Raw genomic sequence first — 19,001 nt, 5'->3', positions numbered from 1 at the left:
ATTATGAGAAACTAAGTCATAAATTATTATGAGAAACTAAGCAAAATATAAACAAAACCGAGTTGAACGTCCTTCAAGGACAGCACATCCACATTTGCGCCATCCTTATTCTGCTCTGTCACTCATCGACAACCTGCCTGTTCTGTCTGAGGGCCGTATATATTTACCACAGGTACAGCCTGCTCTGAGCATCGTTATGCACATTCTGCGCACAGACCCTCCAAATAAAACCTGTGACGTTTAAACCATGCGTGCAGCACGTGCATAACAGTCCTGAGCGCAAGCTGTACCGGTGGTCAATAAGAATAAAGCGCTGTTCTGAATGGACGTCGGGAACGGGATATTGTTAGAAGACCGCCCGCTGCTGTTCAAATTACACCAGAGTTGCCGACTGCTACTGCGTTTTATTTGGGAATTTAATCCCGTGGCACAAAAAATCTGGTCGGGTCCCGAGGTTCCTGCAGACCTCTACTACAGACCTCATCAGGAAGATTGATTTAGATTGACTGGTCAGTGTTTAGGTGGTATCCACCTCCCTCTTCTTCTCTCACTTTGCGCAGGTAAACTTGTTGGTCCCTTGCAGCTATCTAGTGTTTTGGGCAGTGTTACTGGGCTTCAGTCTGTACTCGGAGCCAGTGGTGTGTGGTATGGGGCTGGTGATCATGCTCACTGGAGTACCCATCTACTTCATTGGAGTGCAGTGGAAAAACAAACCACACTGGATTTCCAGTGCCGTGGGTGAGCAAGACCAGCCAAAACGGCTTTGCATTGTTTTGTTAGCACTCTGCAATGAAAAGCCATCTGACATCTGTAAATGTACATGTGTTTCAGAGAGAGTCACCTATCTGGGGCAGAGGTTGTTTTATGTGGTCTTCCCTCAGGATGATCCTTCTGAAATACAGCCTCTTACAGAGAAATCAGAGCTGTGAGTGTCAGCAGAGGACTCCTCGCACTGCTTTTTGGAATAGCAAAGACCTGTTTTCCATCCGTTATTGAGTGTTTTCCCTGTCTGATGCTGTATGTGAGGAGATGCTTCCCAGAAGCTCCTCTGAGACTCAGCCATCGTAGCAGAAGAAACAGAAGTTTTATGTTTTCTTGCTCAGACATCACATTTCTTAGTTGTAACTGTTCTCCCCTCACATACATGTGTCTGGACCTCACCTTGTAATTGCACCCTCCTCCTGTCCTGTCGGAGATGAATTTCCATGTCCTCTTCATGTTTTCCATGGGAGTTGTTTGTTTTTTTGAAAACTGTTGGTGTATTCTCATGTGCCTTACAGGATCTCACTCTGTTTTTGAGGTTTTTATCTTTACTTTAAGTAGACTTTTTATTGATCCCCTATAAGTGAGCAAAAGGGGAATTGTTGAAGACTGTTTACCTCTTAACCCAGTCTGAAAACTAAACTCCATCTGTGAGTCTGAACTTTCTCACCTAGGCCTCATCTTCTAGTCCTCCTAATACTTGCTTGCTCAGGCAAAAACGTAATAACGTCTAGCTATGCTCAAAATGTCTATGCAAGGATAGTGTAGGCACTTTAATGTAGTTGCATATTTTTAGCTCATATTGCACGATAAACTTATTGCTATGCTTCCTGAATAAGCAGCAATCTGCTACCACTGTTTAACAGAGGCTCTGCCCCAGCACTTATTAACACTGCCAGCCTCTTAGCCTTATGCTAATGATAGGAACCATGGGATGTTCCAAGTCCGTTCTTCTTGGATAACGTTATTTACATAAAAGGTGCTTTACATAAAAAAAATCCTAGGCAGACACTTTCAACAGTTGTCCAAAAGGAGATTAATGCCTTTACATAACCAAGACATTTGTTGCATTTATTTTGGGCATTGATCATGGACTTTCCACTGAGCTATGCAACAGCCATGATATCTATCTCTTCGTTTTAAACTGACCACCAAACCACAAAAGTCCGTCAAACAGATTTTGAGAGTTTGGATCTGAAGGAATTGTGATTAGCGGCTTTTGCTCTTTAACGTCACTTGAGCTCCCTCTTCTGGTTAGATCTTTCTAGACACCCTATCCTTCATGAACACCCCAGTGCTCTGTCCAGGGGTCCAGCTCAGTGTCTCTCAGTGATGTCCGTCAGACTAGCAGCGTTCATGTTCTCACTGGCCACAGCGGCAAGGCATGCTGAACAGCACAGTACAGTGAAATCTTAATGTAAATATTGCTTAAAAGTTTAAAAAACATCAGGGATTCATTGTGAGATCGCATTCCTGACATTAGTGAAGTGTGAGGCGTATGTATTAAAAATACATATGTTCCATATTGTATGCACTATATGCTGATATACATTTGTAAAAAAAAAAAAATGTTAAACTGTGTTTATCAATAACAATATTAGCACATTAAATTCTGGAAAAGGCTGCAAGCAATTGTGTGTTACTACATGTGTGTTCGAGTAAAGACATGAGGCTACTGCGGTCTCATTTCAAAGGCTGCACCCTCCAGAGGCTGCATTTGTTGGCCACATATTATGTCATTGAGTCTACCTCATTTCAGAAAAGTAACCATAAGAAAGACATTACAATAATTTACGCCCAACACAAGAAATAACAGTCAATGCTTTTCTGACATCCTCTGACAAACATTACCATCAGAGGACACAGACTTCGAAATGAGACACAGCTTATGTTACAGAAATATATTAACTCTAGAATCCTATCGGTTTAGTAATTATGGTGAGGGTTAGGATCTTAAGACTTTTAACAGGAAGTTTCTGTTATATGGCCACTGGTCTATTATGCTACAGGGCTAATTGTGTTCTTCAGGGAAGATTAGGTTTATGAATGACTACACTTCATCCAGATAACAATAAGTGTGTTTCTAATGAAGAAATGTGTGTTTAATGCAACAAGTAAACAGTATTTTTTCATCCTTTCAGCAAATGAAATGCATCAAAACCTTTTCAAACATGTAGCAACCTTGACCATTACCGACCATACACAACCGGATTGGAAGGGGAAAAAATTAAATGTTAAACACATTTACAAAATATTTTCACGGCAACCACAGACTGCAATGAAAATAAGATAGAAACACTTCCAAGGGGGGCATGGGATGATTTACAATTATTTAACTTAATTATATTAAAGCAACTTAATTAAAATGCTAAAAAACTAAAATCCAAATAATATTTATTTTCCTCCCTCAATAACTTTTATTCAAGAACATACAGTTCTTGAAACTTCTAGAAATACAAAATGAATTGTGGTCCAATATTGTGTTGGACAGTTGGTGGCCTTTGAGTCAAAAAGGTTAAGAACCACTGTTCTAGGGTTTCAAGCTGCTGGCCGAATAACCCTAAAATACTTCATTGATTGTTATCTGTTGTCTTCTATTGGATTTTACTTGAATTCCACAGAACATAAAGGACACTATTAAAAATCAAACCAGTAGTCATGTATGCCGCAAGTAGTCTCTTAGCAGTGCTTTAATCTTCAGCCATTTCAACTGAACCCAACAAATGACAAGACAAAGTGCATGACCTCTCTAACGGCACTGAATCTAAAGGCTTCAAACTGCATTAAAACATCTGCAATTCTATAAAAGCTATCAATCTCTGAAATGGAACATTCTTGAACCTATGGGATCAGACAAGAGATCCTGCAGTCTGAGCATGGAGAATGGAGATATGTGAAATAACAGCAGCAGACAGAATGAGTTGAAGGAACAGACAGACCCTTCAGAGATGGGACCAGCTTTTTAGTTTGATTAGTTCTTATTTCTAAGCATGGACCAGGACCAAGTGTGCTAAAGCAGCAAGTATGACTTGCACTGAGTATGTGGCACTACATTTAATAACAGAACATACATACATTCACGGATATGGGAGCAACATAATTTTACTGGCAAACATGCCTCTCAAGTATAAGCATAAATGCTGATGAAATTGTAATGACTGATATGAAAAATAAAGACATTAACATGTGTGGGCTCAAACACAAATGTGATTATTGTGTCATTTTCCCACGACTCCGTGATGTCCTGATGGCTTCAGAACTCAGTTGAGGCAGCAGTACTTCTCAGTACGTCTATAGACTACAACTGTTAACAAGGAAATCCAGGTTAATTGCTTCTCTCTCATGAACCATTATACATTTCCTGAGTTCTGCTTCCCTTCAAGAAACACTCACTGTCTTTTACATGGGGAAAATGCTTCTAAACATTAATTCATGTCAATGGTGGACCTGCCATGATATTACAGTCTGGTAGCCAGACTAACAAAACAAACCTTAAAGGTGGGGTAAGTGATTTCTGGTAGCCAATGTTGACATTTGAAATCACCAAAACAAACACGCCCCTACCCCAAAAGGGTCTCACCCAATTTTGATAGCTCCACCCCACACATACGTACGCAACCCAGGCAACGATTAGTTGTGTGAAACAAAGCAAAACCAATGTTATATCGGATGCGAGTGGAGCGGCGCGACAAAATACTATGGAACTCATTATAATCAGTGATGCTGTCTACACCATAGATATATATATATATATCTATGGTCTACACTGGATGCGGCGCGGCACGACACGACAAATCCCCGACAGAAAACTGCTGCTGCGTTCTATTTATGACGTATTGACACAAATTTCAAATGGTTTTCAACGGTCGCTTTGTCGTGTCCAGTGTACTACAGACTTCAGCTGTTGCGGTGTAGACAAGGTGTTACTCACCTATCGAGAAGAAACAAAGCAACCTCTGTGATCGATCGCAGGCCTTCCGCTCCTTGAGTTCTCTCCAGCACTGGAAAGCTGATCTGATATTTACACAGGTCCTACTTCTTGCCTTAAGCCTTCTTTTGTTCCGCAGGCGTTTTTCTCTTTTGTTTTTTTATCAGCCATCTCCATCTTTCTGTCGCTCTGCTGCTAATGTCTGTCCTGTGCACTGAACTCTCTCTCCTCCACATCATGAGTAGACACGCCCCTAACTGCTGATTGGCTACAAGTTTGTTTTGCTAGTCGGCCTGAATCAGTTTTCTAAAGTGTTTTTGAAAAATCGCTTACCAAACCTTTAAATACAAAAAAGCCGATACAGATCATCACTAAATCAGCAAACAGCTCCAGTAGTCCAGGGGTATAAAATTGTACACCACTGTTCAAAGGTTTGGGGTCAGCACATTTTTTAAAGAAATCAATTATTTTATTTAGCAAGAATGCATTAACTTACAGTTTCCACAAAATATTAAGCAGCACAACTGACAAAAAGAAACTGAAGACTGGCGTAAAGGCTGCTGAAAAATCAGCTTTGACATCACAGAAATAAATTACATTTTAAAATATATTAAAACAGAAAACAGTTATTTTAAATTGTAATAATATTTCACAATCTTACTGTTTTTACTGTATTTTTGAATAAAATAAATTCAGCCTTGGTGAGCATAAAGGACTTCTTTCAAAAACTTCAACTTCCAAAAAAAACAAAACAACCTCAACCTTTTGAACGGTAGTGTAGTGTGTTAATGCAGAACACAGCCAACATTCAAACATTCTGGCTGGTTCTGATAAAAATGAAATGAGTGCAGGAATATTTCAGCAGGCGACACAGTGAATCTCTTATAAGGCATTGGGGAGGTGAGAGGAGATCTCGGAGGCCTTTTCAGAGCTCCCGAAGGTCATGACAGAATGTTACTGATAAAAAGCAGAGATTCAGGCTAATTTAGTTCTGTGTAATAATGATATTCCATGTGGTAAAGTATTTATGCTCAGTCCTTTTGTGTTGTAGCCACATTCATAAGGGTTTTAGGTGATTTCTAGCAAGTGAACAATCATATTGAATGCAGGAGCTGAACTGTGAGATTATCTAATCAAGCATGACCATCCCCTCCCAGCTTTGATCACAGGAATACAGTAGCCTATATGTTCAAATATTTCACAATATTATAAGAGACTTTCCCAAATAAAAAAGGGGGGGGGCTTGAAAATATTATTCTCTACAAAAGGGGGGCCCGACAGAAAATGTTTGGGAACTACTGCACTAACAGACTCATACGTAATTATAGCTTGATTTCATCCAGCATGTATACATGTTAATCAGACTACAACTGGCCCTGCCGTTGTTACAGAGGTGGTGCTCAACATGTATTTAATCCTTCAAATATTTGCGTATGCATTGTATCATGTATACTTATAAAGACTATAGCTTGATAATGCAAAAAACTCGATCATAACTGCACATGTAAACATACTGTACTTTATGACTCTGGATGGAAGGCTGTAGGTTGAACCTAGCAAGGCTCACTCTGTTGGCACAAAAATCAGAACAGGGAGGGTGATAAAGGCTTCTCAGTGCACTAACAGAATCTCATCATCCTCTTCCTCGCTAGTTGTGAGTCTGCAAAGCCTGACACTGTCACCAGGAACCTCTTCTGTTTCTGAAGATTTCCTGGCGTGTCCGTGAGCATCTGTGAGCGAGTCTGTGTGTGCGTTCTTATGTGGTTTTCTGAATGTAGGAAAGCTTCTCTGCTCCTCAGACTGACCGCTGGAGGACGTCGGTGACTCAGGGGAGGAAAGCGGTGAGATGCCCACAGAGGTGTAGCGCAGGAGAGAGACTCCTCTGAGCTCTGCAGCCAGTTCCTGCACCAGCCGTCTGGAGGATCTCGACTGGCTTGTGCTGCGTTTGGGGCTATCGGGGGGTCCAGGAGGACTGTCATCATCTTTATGTTTTGGGGAAATGCCCTGTTTGGATTTCATTCTCATCCACTCTGATCCTCTGTCATCTTCATCATCTTCGTCTTCCAGAGTGTCAGAGGTGGAGCGGGGTGAGGTAGGGGAGGCCAGGGAGAGAGGAGAGGACAGAGACTGTCTGTCAGGTAGGCAGAGGGCCTCAGTGTGAGCCTGCAGAGCCAGTCCCAGCGCCACCGTCGAACAGGATGGCGGAGTCTGTCCCGCACTCTCACGTGACACCTCAATGCCAACTTCCGTTGTGTTGTAGCTGTGGAGGCTCAGATCGGGGTTTGTGTGCGTGTGGCCTGGAGGCGTGAGGAGAGGTATCTGACCACGTAACCTAGAGCCACGATGGAACAGGCGATTCCACAGACGACCAAGTCTCCGGCGTGACGAGGAACGACGAGAACAGTGACGACGAATCTGCCTCCGCATAGCTGAACGGAGATTCTGCAGAACAGAAGCCTGAGAGAGACATGTATGGAAAAAAAGAGGTCCAGTCACATTTACCACTGCCCTGCATAATTTTGCAAGGGAAATCCTGTCATTTCAATAGGAATTGGGAATTTTCTCATGAGGGCAAAAAAGTTCCCCACACAGATTTTGCTTGTGTTCAAGGTGTTCACGTAAATTCACTGCACTGACCAATAGAACGTTGACTGGTTTTAAAGTGACTTCTGTGTGAGAAGCGTTACGTTCATTGCTACACTATTGGCTATGGAAAACACACCTGTTTTTGGCCACAGAATTTTGCTGAATTTTCGCTAATGTGACCACAGTTTCATTTCCATTTTATTCGTACTTCCTTAATTTCAAATTTGAATCGCAATCCTATTTGCTACCTCAAATCAAATTCAATGTCATATTCACATACCTGTGTTGGGTTGTACACTGGGAAGTCATCCACTGGAGGAATGAGACCTTGAGCTATCAGCTGACCATAGGAGGGTGGAGCCTCCCTCTGAACAAACTCCGCCTCTAGTCGGGTCATCTGGGTTTCAAAAGCTCTAGTGAGAAGGGGGAACATTAAAAAAAAATGAAAATGCTGACTGATGCCGCATTTTTGAAAAATGTAAGAAAAAACAATGGCTTTTTAAAAAGGGAAGCTACTGAACACATTCAGGCAGGATATCTCTTGAGAATCTCCAAGAGCTGTTACTTAACCAGCAGTACTTTGACTGTTTGATGAATCAAGGGTATTTTGGGTGCTGCTTTGTCTTTACAAGGTTAACTGGAGAAAAACTGTGCATCACCTCCCAGACCATCCGCCTTCTCATGTTTTCTTTCTTTATCTCATTGGGATAAAATCCATTTAGCAGAAAATAAGGCAAGTTACAAATAAAAAAGAAAGAAAAGATAAAGACTGACACGATACAGAAAATAAAATCTTTCATTTTTTTAACATTTTGTTTTGTCTAAACAAGACAAAAGATATATTAAGAATTAGACAAAATCTTAATCTTAAAATCTCTTTTGAAATAAATTTTAAAAATACACTAAAAAAGAAAGCAGTTAAGCTAAATATTAATAATATTTAACAATATTATTGTTTTTACTGTGTTTTTGATTAAATAAATTCAGCCTTGGTAAGCATAAGATACTTCTTTCACAAATTAAAAACTAATTTTTGTTTTTACTTCTTTTAAGCAAAAACAACAAAACTTAGTGAGAAAAAAAATATTTGCCAATGGGTTAAGACAATTTTGATTCTCAAATAAATAAATCTTTCTTGTTTTATTAAAATAAAAATAAATGTAAAGAAGTAATACTGATTAAGACATCTTAAATAATGAAAAACTATATAATATATATAGAAAAATTCGAGAATCACTATATATTTCCTAAATCACTTTGCTTTGAGTTTAAAGGAACACGCCACTATTTTTGAAAATAGGCTAATTTTCCAACTCCCCTAGAGGTAAACAGTTGAGTTTTACCGTTTTCGAATCCATTCAGTCGATCTCCGGGTCTGGCGGTAGCACTTTTAGCTGTAGCTTAGCATAGATCATTGAATCTGATTAGACCGTTAGCATCTCGCTCAAAAATGACCAAAGAGTTTCTATATTTTTCCTATTTAAAACTTGACTCTTCTGTAGTTACATCGTGTACGAAGACTGATGGAAATTAAAAGTTGTGATTTTCTATGCCGATATGGCTAGGAACTATACTCTCATTCCGGCGTAATAATCAAGGAACTTTGCTGCCGTACCATGGGTGCAGCAGGCACAATGATATTACGCAGCGCCTCTCCTCCTCCCTTCTGCCCCAGTCTGTTCAGCCACACTTTCTTGCCTTTCACGTTCCAAAAACTCATCTTCAGTGTATAGGGTTAGGGTTAAATTTTAAACCTCAGATAGACACGGTTCAGGATCTGCACCAAAGTAAATATCTTCTGAATTGTCTCTCACAAATGTCTCCATGGTTGCTCCCTGTGCAAGCAGGTGGTCACGTTGGTTATGTTGACGGACGTTAGCCTATTTTCAGGCGCTGCGTAAAATCATTGCGCCTGCTGCACCCATGGTACGGCAGCAAAGGTCCTTAATTATTACGCCGGAATGAGAGTATAGTTCCTAGCCTTATCGGCCGAGAAAATCGCAACTTTTCATTTTCCGTCGGTCTTAGTACACGATGTAACTACAGAAGAGTCAAGTTTTAAATAGGAAAAATATAGAAACTCTTTGGTCATTTTTGAGCGAGATGCTAACGGTCTAATCAGATTCAATGATCTATGCTAAGCTACAGCTAAAAGTGCTACCGCCAGACCTGGAGATCGACTGAATGGATTCGAAAACGGTAAAACTCAACTGTTTAACTCTAGGGGAGTTGGTAAATGAGCCTATTTTCAAAAATAGTGGAGTGTTCCTTTAAATGCAAGCAGGAAGAAGATGGAAGTGACCTCACCTGTACTCTCTTGTCCTGAGCGAGTAGAGTTTAAAGGCACAACCCAGTGCAATGACCAGCAGTAACCCACAGACCAAGCTGCCAATCAGAGCCGCTGTGATCACCTTCCTGGGCACGGATGCAAGACAGTCTCTTTCATCACTGCCGTCGAGACAGTCCTCCTGCCCATCACAGCGCCACGTCTCAAAGATGCACAGGTTGGTTCCACAGTGGAAGTTTCCAGGCTGGCAATCAAAGCAGTTTTTCTCATCTGAGCCATCGGGGCACTTCTTCTGGTTGTTACACCTCTCAGAAGCCGAGTAACACGCTCCGCTGCCACCCTCGCAGGGATACTCTCCTGGCTGGCACAGTGGGCAGTCCTCCTCATCTCGCCCCCCTGGGCAGTGCCAGAAGCCATCACAGCGCTGCAGCTCCGAGTAACAGCCCTCGACTGTGCCACATGGATGCTCACCTGGAAAGCAGTACCCCTTAACCTGCAGAGAGATGGACGGAGGTTAAACATTATTAGCATCACAGAGTATCAATCCTAATCATAAACTGTAGTGAGTACAGATTACTTCACAGTTTTGCTTGTGGATATCTAGTTAAACCTGCACTGTGGAACATTGGCCACTTTATGGCCATTTGTGTTTGAAACATAAAACTGCAGGTCACTTGCAGAGTTGTTTTTGTCAGTTATGCTTCGGTTCTGCAAGAATGAATGATGTAAACCTCCTAAAATACCTTGTCTTGTTGATTTATTCCACAGTGAATCAACAAGACAAGAACATTTTTCACTTCAGGGTCAGTAAGATTTTTTTTGATTTTTCAAAGAAGTCTCTTACACTCACCAGGGTCTTTCAAAGTTCAGGGTCAGTAAGATTTGTTTTTGTTTTTGAAAGAAGTCTCTTACACTCACCAGGAATGCATTTATTTGATCAAAATGTGACAACTGTTACAATGTGATCACAAATATATGAAGAGTTATCCATTTTAATCACCATATGATGGAGAGAGGCCCATGGAATAATTGGTAACATTTAAATAAAATAAAAAAATCTGAAAAAATATCACACGTTTGTGGTTTAGGAAGTTATAATATGAGTCTATACTGTTAGCATGATGTTAACTATAAACTGCTGGATGATAGAAGTTTAATTTAAGTTAAAAGTCCTGGGGTAAGTAGAACCAGTAGCTCACCCCTTCTTCACAACCTAAAGTATAATTGTACTGTAATTCTACATTATATTTCATTAATTTTAGATGAAACATTTTAGATTTTCCTGTTTTGAACTTGATTTTGTTCTGAAAATTTTAAATAGGCCTTGTTTATGAAAATTGGCCATTGAAGTTTTATGAAATTGTATTTCCCTGCAACATTTATAAGTGTGATGTTGAGTACTATTAGCCCAGTTCTGTAAGGTCAAGTGCAGTCAGTTTTTATTTATTTATTTTAATTGAACTTTGGTTTGAAATTATGAAATAATTTAAAAAGTCATCCTTCCATCCATTCTATTATCCAAACCTCTTTGTCTTTTTTTTTGGAAAGCCATATTTTGAATACAGTTTATTTTAGATCCAAAGTGATTATTCCCAAGGGCTCAACTCACCCCCCTCTCCCTTATTTTAAAAAGTATATATTTCAATTTCTTCCTGTGATGGAAAAGCTGAATTTGCATTGAATTGGCCATCCTGCTTAATATTCTTGTGGAAATTGTGATACACGTTTTACAGAATTCTTTAATTTACAGAAAGTTCAAAAGAACAGCATTTATTTGAAATATATATTTTTTTACATAACTGTCTCTACTGTCACTAAATAAATATAATGTGTGTATATTGTATATTATATTCTTTCAGTTTTTTTAACTTGTTAAGACATAAAGACCAGGAAGAACTTAATGATATCTCCATACACAGTATGAAGAAAAACAAGCTTTTAACAATATGCTAAAAGACAGTTTTACACTGTACTGATGCAAAGTATTCAACCAAAACACACAATGCCAATGCAAAATGGAGAGCATAAGTTATCACCGGGAAATGTACAAACTCTCATTAGCATCACCAAGAATGTGAGACCTGGTAGGTGGCGTTGAATCCGTGTCCAGGGCTGTGTGGTTTAGCGTGGTAGAAGACGCTCATCTGTCCCTGGGACGACTCCAGCAAGGCTCGTCTATGGTTATTATGGTGAGAGAGACTCTGCAGAAGATGTTCCGCACGCTCTCCCAATCCATCATAAACACGGACAGAGTCTCCCACACCCAGCTGTAGGTCCACCTGCAGCACCAGTGGCTTTGGGTCCTGAAGCAAGAACAGCCAAGCAGAACGCTGTAAGTGATTTAATGCAACCTAAAGTGAGAATAAATGAGGTTCTTATCATACTTGTGTGTCTAGGAACCATGTGCAGTGAAGATCTGTGCCAGCACTCCTGTTTGGACGGAAAAAATCAGGTGAGGCAAATGTCCCGTAGAAGTTGACTAAGTGTTTTCCACAGGATGTGTCGGGACAGTGGGCCTCGTCGGATCCGTCGGGACAGTCCCGGGCTCCATTACAGCGCAGAGACACTGGCAGACAGCGGGTAGATTGGATATCAGAGCACTGCAGGGTACCAGGCGGACACAGACTGACCCGGCCAGGTGTTGGTTGGGCAGCACAGCTCCTTTCGTCTGTATTGTCTCCACACTCGTCCAATCCGTTACAGCGCCAGGAACGTGGAACGCACTTACCATTTCCACATAAATATTCATCGTTCTCACAACTACTCTGACCCAGGCAACCTAATGAGTAAAAAACAGACAGAGACAAAGACAGTCTTTTGCACACGTAAACACTGACGGTTTGCTGAAATAAGCCAACCAAATCTACCCACTCTGCAGATGGTGTTTGCCTGGTGACAGCTTAACAAACACAGCCGTTCAGTATTATTGACTGAACTGCACCTCTGAGGAAATCGCACAAACACAGCATTTCACTCCTCACGCACACACACTCAGTGACATTTACACATTTCCCCCGTGGAGTTAAAGCTGCAGTCTGTAAGTTTTGCTTCTTTGTCGCCATCTCTGTTTGAAAACCTGGAATTGCAGCTGTGTGCAGAATTATCTAGCTTGTGTGAGTTGTGAGTCGGCACGGCTCCAGCGTGGATGAATCTAATGTTCTGAGGAGTATGTGTGGCAGTCAGTCACCGCACCGGTGTGGATATTTACTGTACTTCTCAATCACAGATTCTAGCCTACGTCTTGGAATATGACCCAAATAAGAATTTTCACCGTATATTGCCATCTGAACAAGTAACAAGTCTGCCACGTTTGTTCTGACCAACGGAGGAAAAAAGCATTACCATAAATCTCGCTACCAATGGTGATTAAATCTAAAGATCGGTTAGCTCATATCACATCAAACCGTTCAAATTATTATTATTGTTATACTTTATTCTCAAATGATTAATGTTAACAACATCAGTATTGCGTGACTATGCACAGTCTGCACAGTCTAATCTAATTGTCATACTCTTCGAATTTCATATTAAGAAATTCTTTTAACCCAAAAAAGCAAATTATGCTCCCTTCGAACTGGTTTTCTTTAAAATACAAATCTTTGTAATCCCAGGCTATCTGTAATCAGAAGCAGATTTATAACTGGAATATAATTTCATTTCATTCACATGTGTTTCATAAACACATAATCCTTTATGGATTACAATCCGGCTTCAAAATGATAAATTTAATTATTCCAGCTGCTGTGAGAAAAGGCTATAAACGATCCGCCACCTGCAGGATCCTCACGTGCGATAGCCTAGTAGCCGGGACAACTTAATTATGTTTATAGACGTGACGTAATGACGCAGCAGCATGCTCGAATTTCCAGCGAAAACCTACCCGTACCACTCAAATTAGAAAGCATTATTATAAGCTAACCGTTGTGATTCTGGCTAAAGTAAGCGATGGTTTTGAACACTGGTTGGTTATGTACTTGCTCAAATATTGATTTCGGATCATTTTTAACAAAAAAAAAGTTAGATCTAACGAAATAATCATCAGTGGAGATCTGTCTAATACACACCGACACTAGTGCAATCCAAATATGTAACAAGTGCTGCAAAGCATTAGCATTTCATCACGGCTCTATGGCCATACTATTGATCTGCTAAGCCTGCAATCGCCTGGTCAATCTGTGCTTACAGTAAATCTATATGCCACGACAACAGTCTCTGTAATTTAGCGGCTCTCTAATGTAGGAACACAACTAAATCTGATGAAAAATTGCAATTCAAAAGGAAATGCATAAAGTATGATAAAAATATGCCCAATCAATGGATATTAAACCCTAGAACACGAAATTAACTAATTAATTAGTTAATGTTTACTTAATTAACTGACTCACTGGAATTACAGATTGTACAATACCGTTCAAAAGTGGGGTCAGTAAGATTTTTTTTTTTAATTCAATTTTTTTTTTTTACTTTTATTCAGCAAGGATGTATTAAAACAGTAAAGATTTCCGCAAAAAAAAGTATTAAGAAGCACAACTGTTTTCAACATTGACAATAAATGTTTCTTGAGCAGAGAAATCAGTATATTAAAAGGATTTCCGAAGGATCATGTGACACTAAAGACTGGAGTAATGATGCTGAAAATTCAGCTTTGCCATCACATAGTGATATTCCTGCGTAATATTTAATGATATTTCACAATATTACAGTTTTTACTGTTATTTTGATCAAATAATTGCAACCTTTGTGAGCACTTTTAAAAAACATTTTAAAAATCATAGTGACCCCAAACTTCTGAATGCTAGTCTAGGATTGTCTGCATTTAAAACTTGTTGCATGACAATTGCTTACGAGTCACAATAACCAATGACATCTGACACACTGTGAGGCACCAGGTTTGAATGCTTACAAACATAAATGAAAGTTGTATTGGCAGTAGGGAAAATGATAGAAAATATCTTACATTTTCACACAGTTACCATTATTAGAAGACTTGGAATATAGAGCACAAGTATTAACCACTTTTACTGTAAAACACAAAAGAGCAGAATGGGCTCTAATGGAACATACGCACACTCTAAGTTCACTCACCTCGTATGTAAGATAGTCTGAAGCCTTGTGCCTGTCCAGAGCTGTTAGCCTGAGAGTGGAAGTAGACCCAGACCTGTCCTCTGGAGGAGATGAAGGGAGGAGGAAGAACAGAGCCACAGAACCGATACTCAGCTTTCCATGTGGGGCCAAGCAGCAGCCAGTCGCCCCTGCAGTCCCCCATGTCCTCCACTTCAAAGCTGTGAAAACTGGACACAGCAACACATGGTGCTTAATGCATGGGCTGGAATCTCTGCTGTTTCAGTGTATACTACATAAAACTTCTAGAACAGTATCATCAAATGAAATGTCAGAGGCACAATAAGTTGATAAAAAGATTAAGATTAAAAGAAAATGCCAAATTAACATTCTAAAAAATACAACAACTTTTATCCAAGCATAGCCGAGCTCTGCTTTCTTCTCTTCTCCTTATGTGACCCGTTTATGTGTCTTTTTCATTTTATTTTCAAGGTTACATTAAGGTTGCAACCACTTCTGCTGTGACAATATGCAGTTCTGTTTGTGTAAAAGGTAAGCAGTAAATTGGAAATTATTAAAAGCATTAACAAAAGAAGAGTGAAAATATTTTTTTTTCTTTGCAGCATAGTTTCATCTCTAGATATTAAGATATTAAACAATTGTAAAGATCACATTTTATTTGTATTTATATTATATTTAAAAATCTGCAGTTTTATATTATCACAACAAAGCAGTAGTGAATTTTTCGCTTTGGTTAAATTATGATTTGAGGCATTTTTGCCATGTCACTAAAATACAATTTTTTAGTGTATTAAGAAATATTACAGGTGCTTCTTAATCTTTTTCCTTTGGAAAATTGTTTTAATCAATATCATAGCATTTCCTGTGAAACCCATTGTGGTTGCTTTTGTGATACCTCCTTAAAGGGTTAGTTCACCCAAAAATGAAAATTAGCCTGTGTTTTACTCACCCTCGAAGCATTGTAGGTGTATGTGACTTTCTTCTTTCAGACAAATACAATCGGAGTTATATTAAAAATTGTCCTGGCCCCTCCAAGCATTACAATGGGGGTAAGCGGGTGTTGGTTGTCAACAACAGTTCAGAAGACGTGAAATAAAGTGCGCGCATCCGTAATAAAACGTCCCTCACACGGTTCCGGGGGGTGGTGGGGGATAAAGGCCTCCTGTAGCGAATCCATGTGTTTTTGTAAGATAAATATCCATATCTCAGACGTAATAAACACTTTTTTCTCACTTCTGCTGACTGTGGTACGTGGAAGACATGCAGGCGGATGACATAAGACAAACGTGGAGACAAAACAAAACAAAATGCATTTCACAAATTAGAAGCACAAAACAAGGATTTGTAAAGAAGGAGCCAAGAGGAGACTGGTTTTCCTTTGCTAAAGTAAGGAAACTTTGTTTACTTTGCTCCTGCATTTCTCAGAGGCGCGCGCACGACGCCTACGTCATACGTCATCCGCCTGAATGTCTTCCGTGTACCACATTCAGCGGAAGTGAGAAAAAAGTGTTTATTACGTTTGAGAAATGGCTATTTATCTTACAAAAACACATGGATTCGCTACAGGAGGCCTTTATTCACCCCCGGAGTCGTGTGAGGGACGTTTTATTACAGATGCACGCACTTTATTTCACGTCTTCTGAACTGTTGACAACAAACACCCGCTTACCCCCATTGAAAGGCTTGGAGGGGCCAGGACAATTTTTTATATAACTCCGATTGTATTCGTCTGAAAGAAGAAAGTCACATACACCTAGGATGCTTCGAGGGTTAGTAAAACACAGGCTAATTTTTGGGTGAACTAACCCTTTAAATTACACAATAATATAAATTTTTCTACATAATAGGAATGACCCTATAACAACATTTCAGTGATATAAAAGGAGTGGGAGACCATAAGCAACAGAGAAAGAATATTTGCAGTGGAACTATTATCACATTATTCAGATTACAGAGTACTATCAGAGTACACACACACACACACACACACACAAATACTCAAGAGCAAGAGATAAAATCAGCATCCAGTACCATTACAGAAGAATGGGCTATTTGCAGCCAATAACTTGACAACATTACACATCTATTTCTCTGTTCTCTTTCTTATCTCTCTTTTTCCTATATACTTCCCAAATATCGCTGCTTAAACAGAGTTTGTTTTACAATAATTAAGCAAGAATAATCACTTTATAAAAGCAGATGGTGAGAGTTCATTCATTAGAATGCAGAGATATGACTTTCACCCATTAATACTGTGTGACCCAATAACCGCAGAATCAATTTAAATTTATATGATAAAATTATTTTTACTTCATTATTAAATTATTAAAATGCACTATCACAGTATAGATAGTCATTAAAATACAGACATTTAAATCTCCTTTTGCTGTCAATCAACTGGACATGTACATACACATTATGCAAAGCTTCTGAATATTTTAGACAGGTCACAATGATAACGATGATCTGACAGCCTGAGGCCAGTGCCAGAAAGTTTTGGGCCAGTTGGCAGAACTGTCACTTCAGCTATCAGGCCAGTGCTGCATTGCAACAATGTCTTATATTCAGTGATCATACGCAAGTGTTTTTATGCACTGTTTAGAAATAATATCTTACGGTGGTCATTAAAATGGTTGAAAATTATAAACAAAACAAATCATCCAGTATCATGCGTATCCAGCAAAAATGTGTTAACTTATAGGTGTTATGGCATTACATTATAGTAATCTAGTTTACATTATTGTAAATTAAAGATCAGCTATTATTTGAAATTGAAATCCTAATAAATAATTAGTTACTTCAAAAATATCAAAAACCATTAGTTACCATTAAAAACTAAAAATATTAATATTTTTCTTTGCAACACATAATACTGTGTGTTTACATATATATATATTTTTTTTTTGCAATGGGCATAGAAAAAATATCAGCAGGAGAATAAAATGGACCCACAAAAGAAATCTCATCCCAGTACTAGATGAGTGGGTCAGATTTCTATGTCAATCTGTCTGAGGCAATTTGAGAAAATGTGATTGATCAAGTGTTGCATAAATGCTTCTACTCCAGCTTTTAGACAATGAGTAATTAGCCAGTATGGATTGAAATAAATTAAAATTCTCTTTATCAGAACTATTATCCTTTTCCACTTTAAAGGGGTCATATGACGTTGCTAAAAAAACATTATTTTGTGTATTTGGTGTAATGTGTTTATGCGGTTTAAGGTAAAAAAAAATGATTTTCCACATACTGTACATTATTGTCGCTCCTCTTTGTCCCACCTTTCTGAAATGCGTTGATTTTTTACAAAGCTCATCGGTCTGATAAGCGTGGTGTGCTCTAATTGGATCGCCCCTTACCATATCGTGATGCCCTGTCCGGCCAGAGCGACGAGACAAAAACATTAAAACAAGATGCACCGATTGCAATTTTCTTGGCCGATTCCGATTTATGCCGATTCTGATTTTCTTTCTAAGAACTATAATTGACAACATATACAAACAAAAATCTACTTTTCTTCAATGCAAATTTTTATTTTCATTAAAAAAACAAGTAAAAAGTCAGTAATAAAATAAGAACAAATAAAAAAATTGCAAACAACAGCACAAATAAATGCAATAGAATAAAGAGAGCTATGCAACTAAGTTTTTCAGGTTAAGTAAGTTTTTATTCAGGTAAGAAATACTATAGAAATTAAAAGTAATCAAATGTAAAATAACACATCCAGTGTTATTTTACATTTGATTACTTTAATTTCTGTAGTCTAAATTGTAAAAATTAAATACAGATTAATGCTTACCATTACAGTTATAAAACACATAAAGTCAAAAGCAGAAAGTGATTTTTCTTTGTCTTTTGTTCTTTGATTAACATGACAGACAGCAGCAGGAATATTGGACTGCGGTCCCTTTAAGAGTTTATCCACAGACCCAATATACTGTTACACAACATGCATTCTCTTCCTCAACTATTTAACTTTCCAAAACTGACTGTGTTTAACTGGATACTTGCCAAGACGGGCATTTTGACATAATTTTGTATATATTTGAAAGTTTTAGCGCAGTTAGCCACTTATTATGGTATTTGTGGCTCACAATCTGTTTGAGACTGAGCGCGGATTGTGCGCTCCACTAATATAGATCAGTGGTGGTGCAGGCGCTTTTGGTGTAAGCACGAAACCTGCGGGAATTACTTAAATAACGCGCAATACAAGCACTATTTAACCAGAGCTAATGAGACATGTGTGAGAGAGAAGGGGTCGTCGGAGAGAAGAGAGCGAGAATACGCGGCTGACGTTATTGCCTGTGCTGCTGGTAACAAAACGGATCGGCTCGGAATCGGAAAGAAGTGAGACTGACC

At 39.0% G+C, this 19,001-nt stretch overlaps 2 protein-coding genes across 2 annotated transcripts in view; one reads left to right on the top strand and one right to left on the bottom strand.

Annotated features, from left to right (window-relative positions):
* LOC107554615 (asc-type amino acid transporter 1-like) overlaps nt 1-1,760 on the top strand; it is a 24,406-nt gene extending 22,646 nt beyond the window's left edge. The window contains exons 10-11 of the mRNA XM_016237181.1: nt 561-738; nt 832-1,760. Coding sequence (XP_016092667.1) covers nt 561-738; nt 832-929 — 276 coding nt within the window. The 3' untranslated portion in view covers nt 930-1,760. The remainder of the gene's footprint in view (nt 1-560; nt 739-831) is intronic.
* Nucleotides 1,761-5,444: 3,684 nt separating this feature from the next.
* lrp3 (low density lipoprotein receptor-related protein 3) overlaps nt 5,445-19,001 on the bottom strand; it is a 19,158-nt gene continuing 5,601 nt past the window's right edge. The window contains exons 4-9 of the mRNA XM_016237179.1: nt 14,649-14,854; nt 11,948-12,342; nt 11,645-11,866; nt 9,584-10,056; nt 7,557-7,689; nt 5,445-7,147 (exon numbers count right to left, since the gene is read on the bottom strand). Coding sequence (XP_016092665.1) covers nt 6,302-7,147; nt 7,557-7,689; nt 9,584-10,056; nt 11,645-11,866; nt 11,948-12,342; nt 14,649-14,854 — 2,275 coding nt within the window. The 3' untranslated portion in view covers nt 5,445-6,301. The remainder of the gene's footprint in view (nt 7,148-7,556; nt 7,690-9,583; nt 10,057-11,644; nt 11,867-11,947; nt 12,343-14,648; nt 14,855-19,001) is intronic.

Source organism: Sinocyclocheilus grahami, unplaced genomic scaffold, assembly GCF_001515645.1.
Source record: "Sinocyclocheilus grahami isolate Dianchi unplaced genomic scaffold, SAMN03320097.WGS_v1.1 scaffold508.1, whole genome shotgun sequence".
Classification (NCBI taxonomy): Eukaryota; Metazoa; Chordata; class Actinopteri; order Cypriniformes; family Cyprinidae; genus Sinocyclocheilus; species Sinocyclocheilus grahami.
Note: the sequence above shows the minus strand (reverse complement) of the source record. Positions and strands in the feature narration are given on the sequence as shown.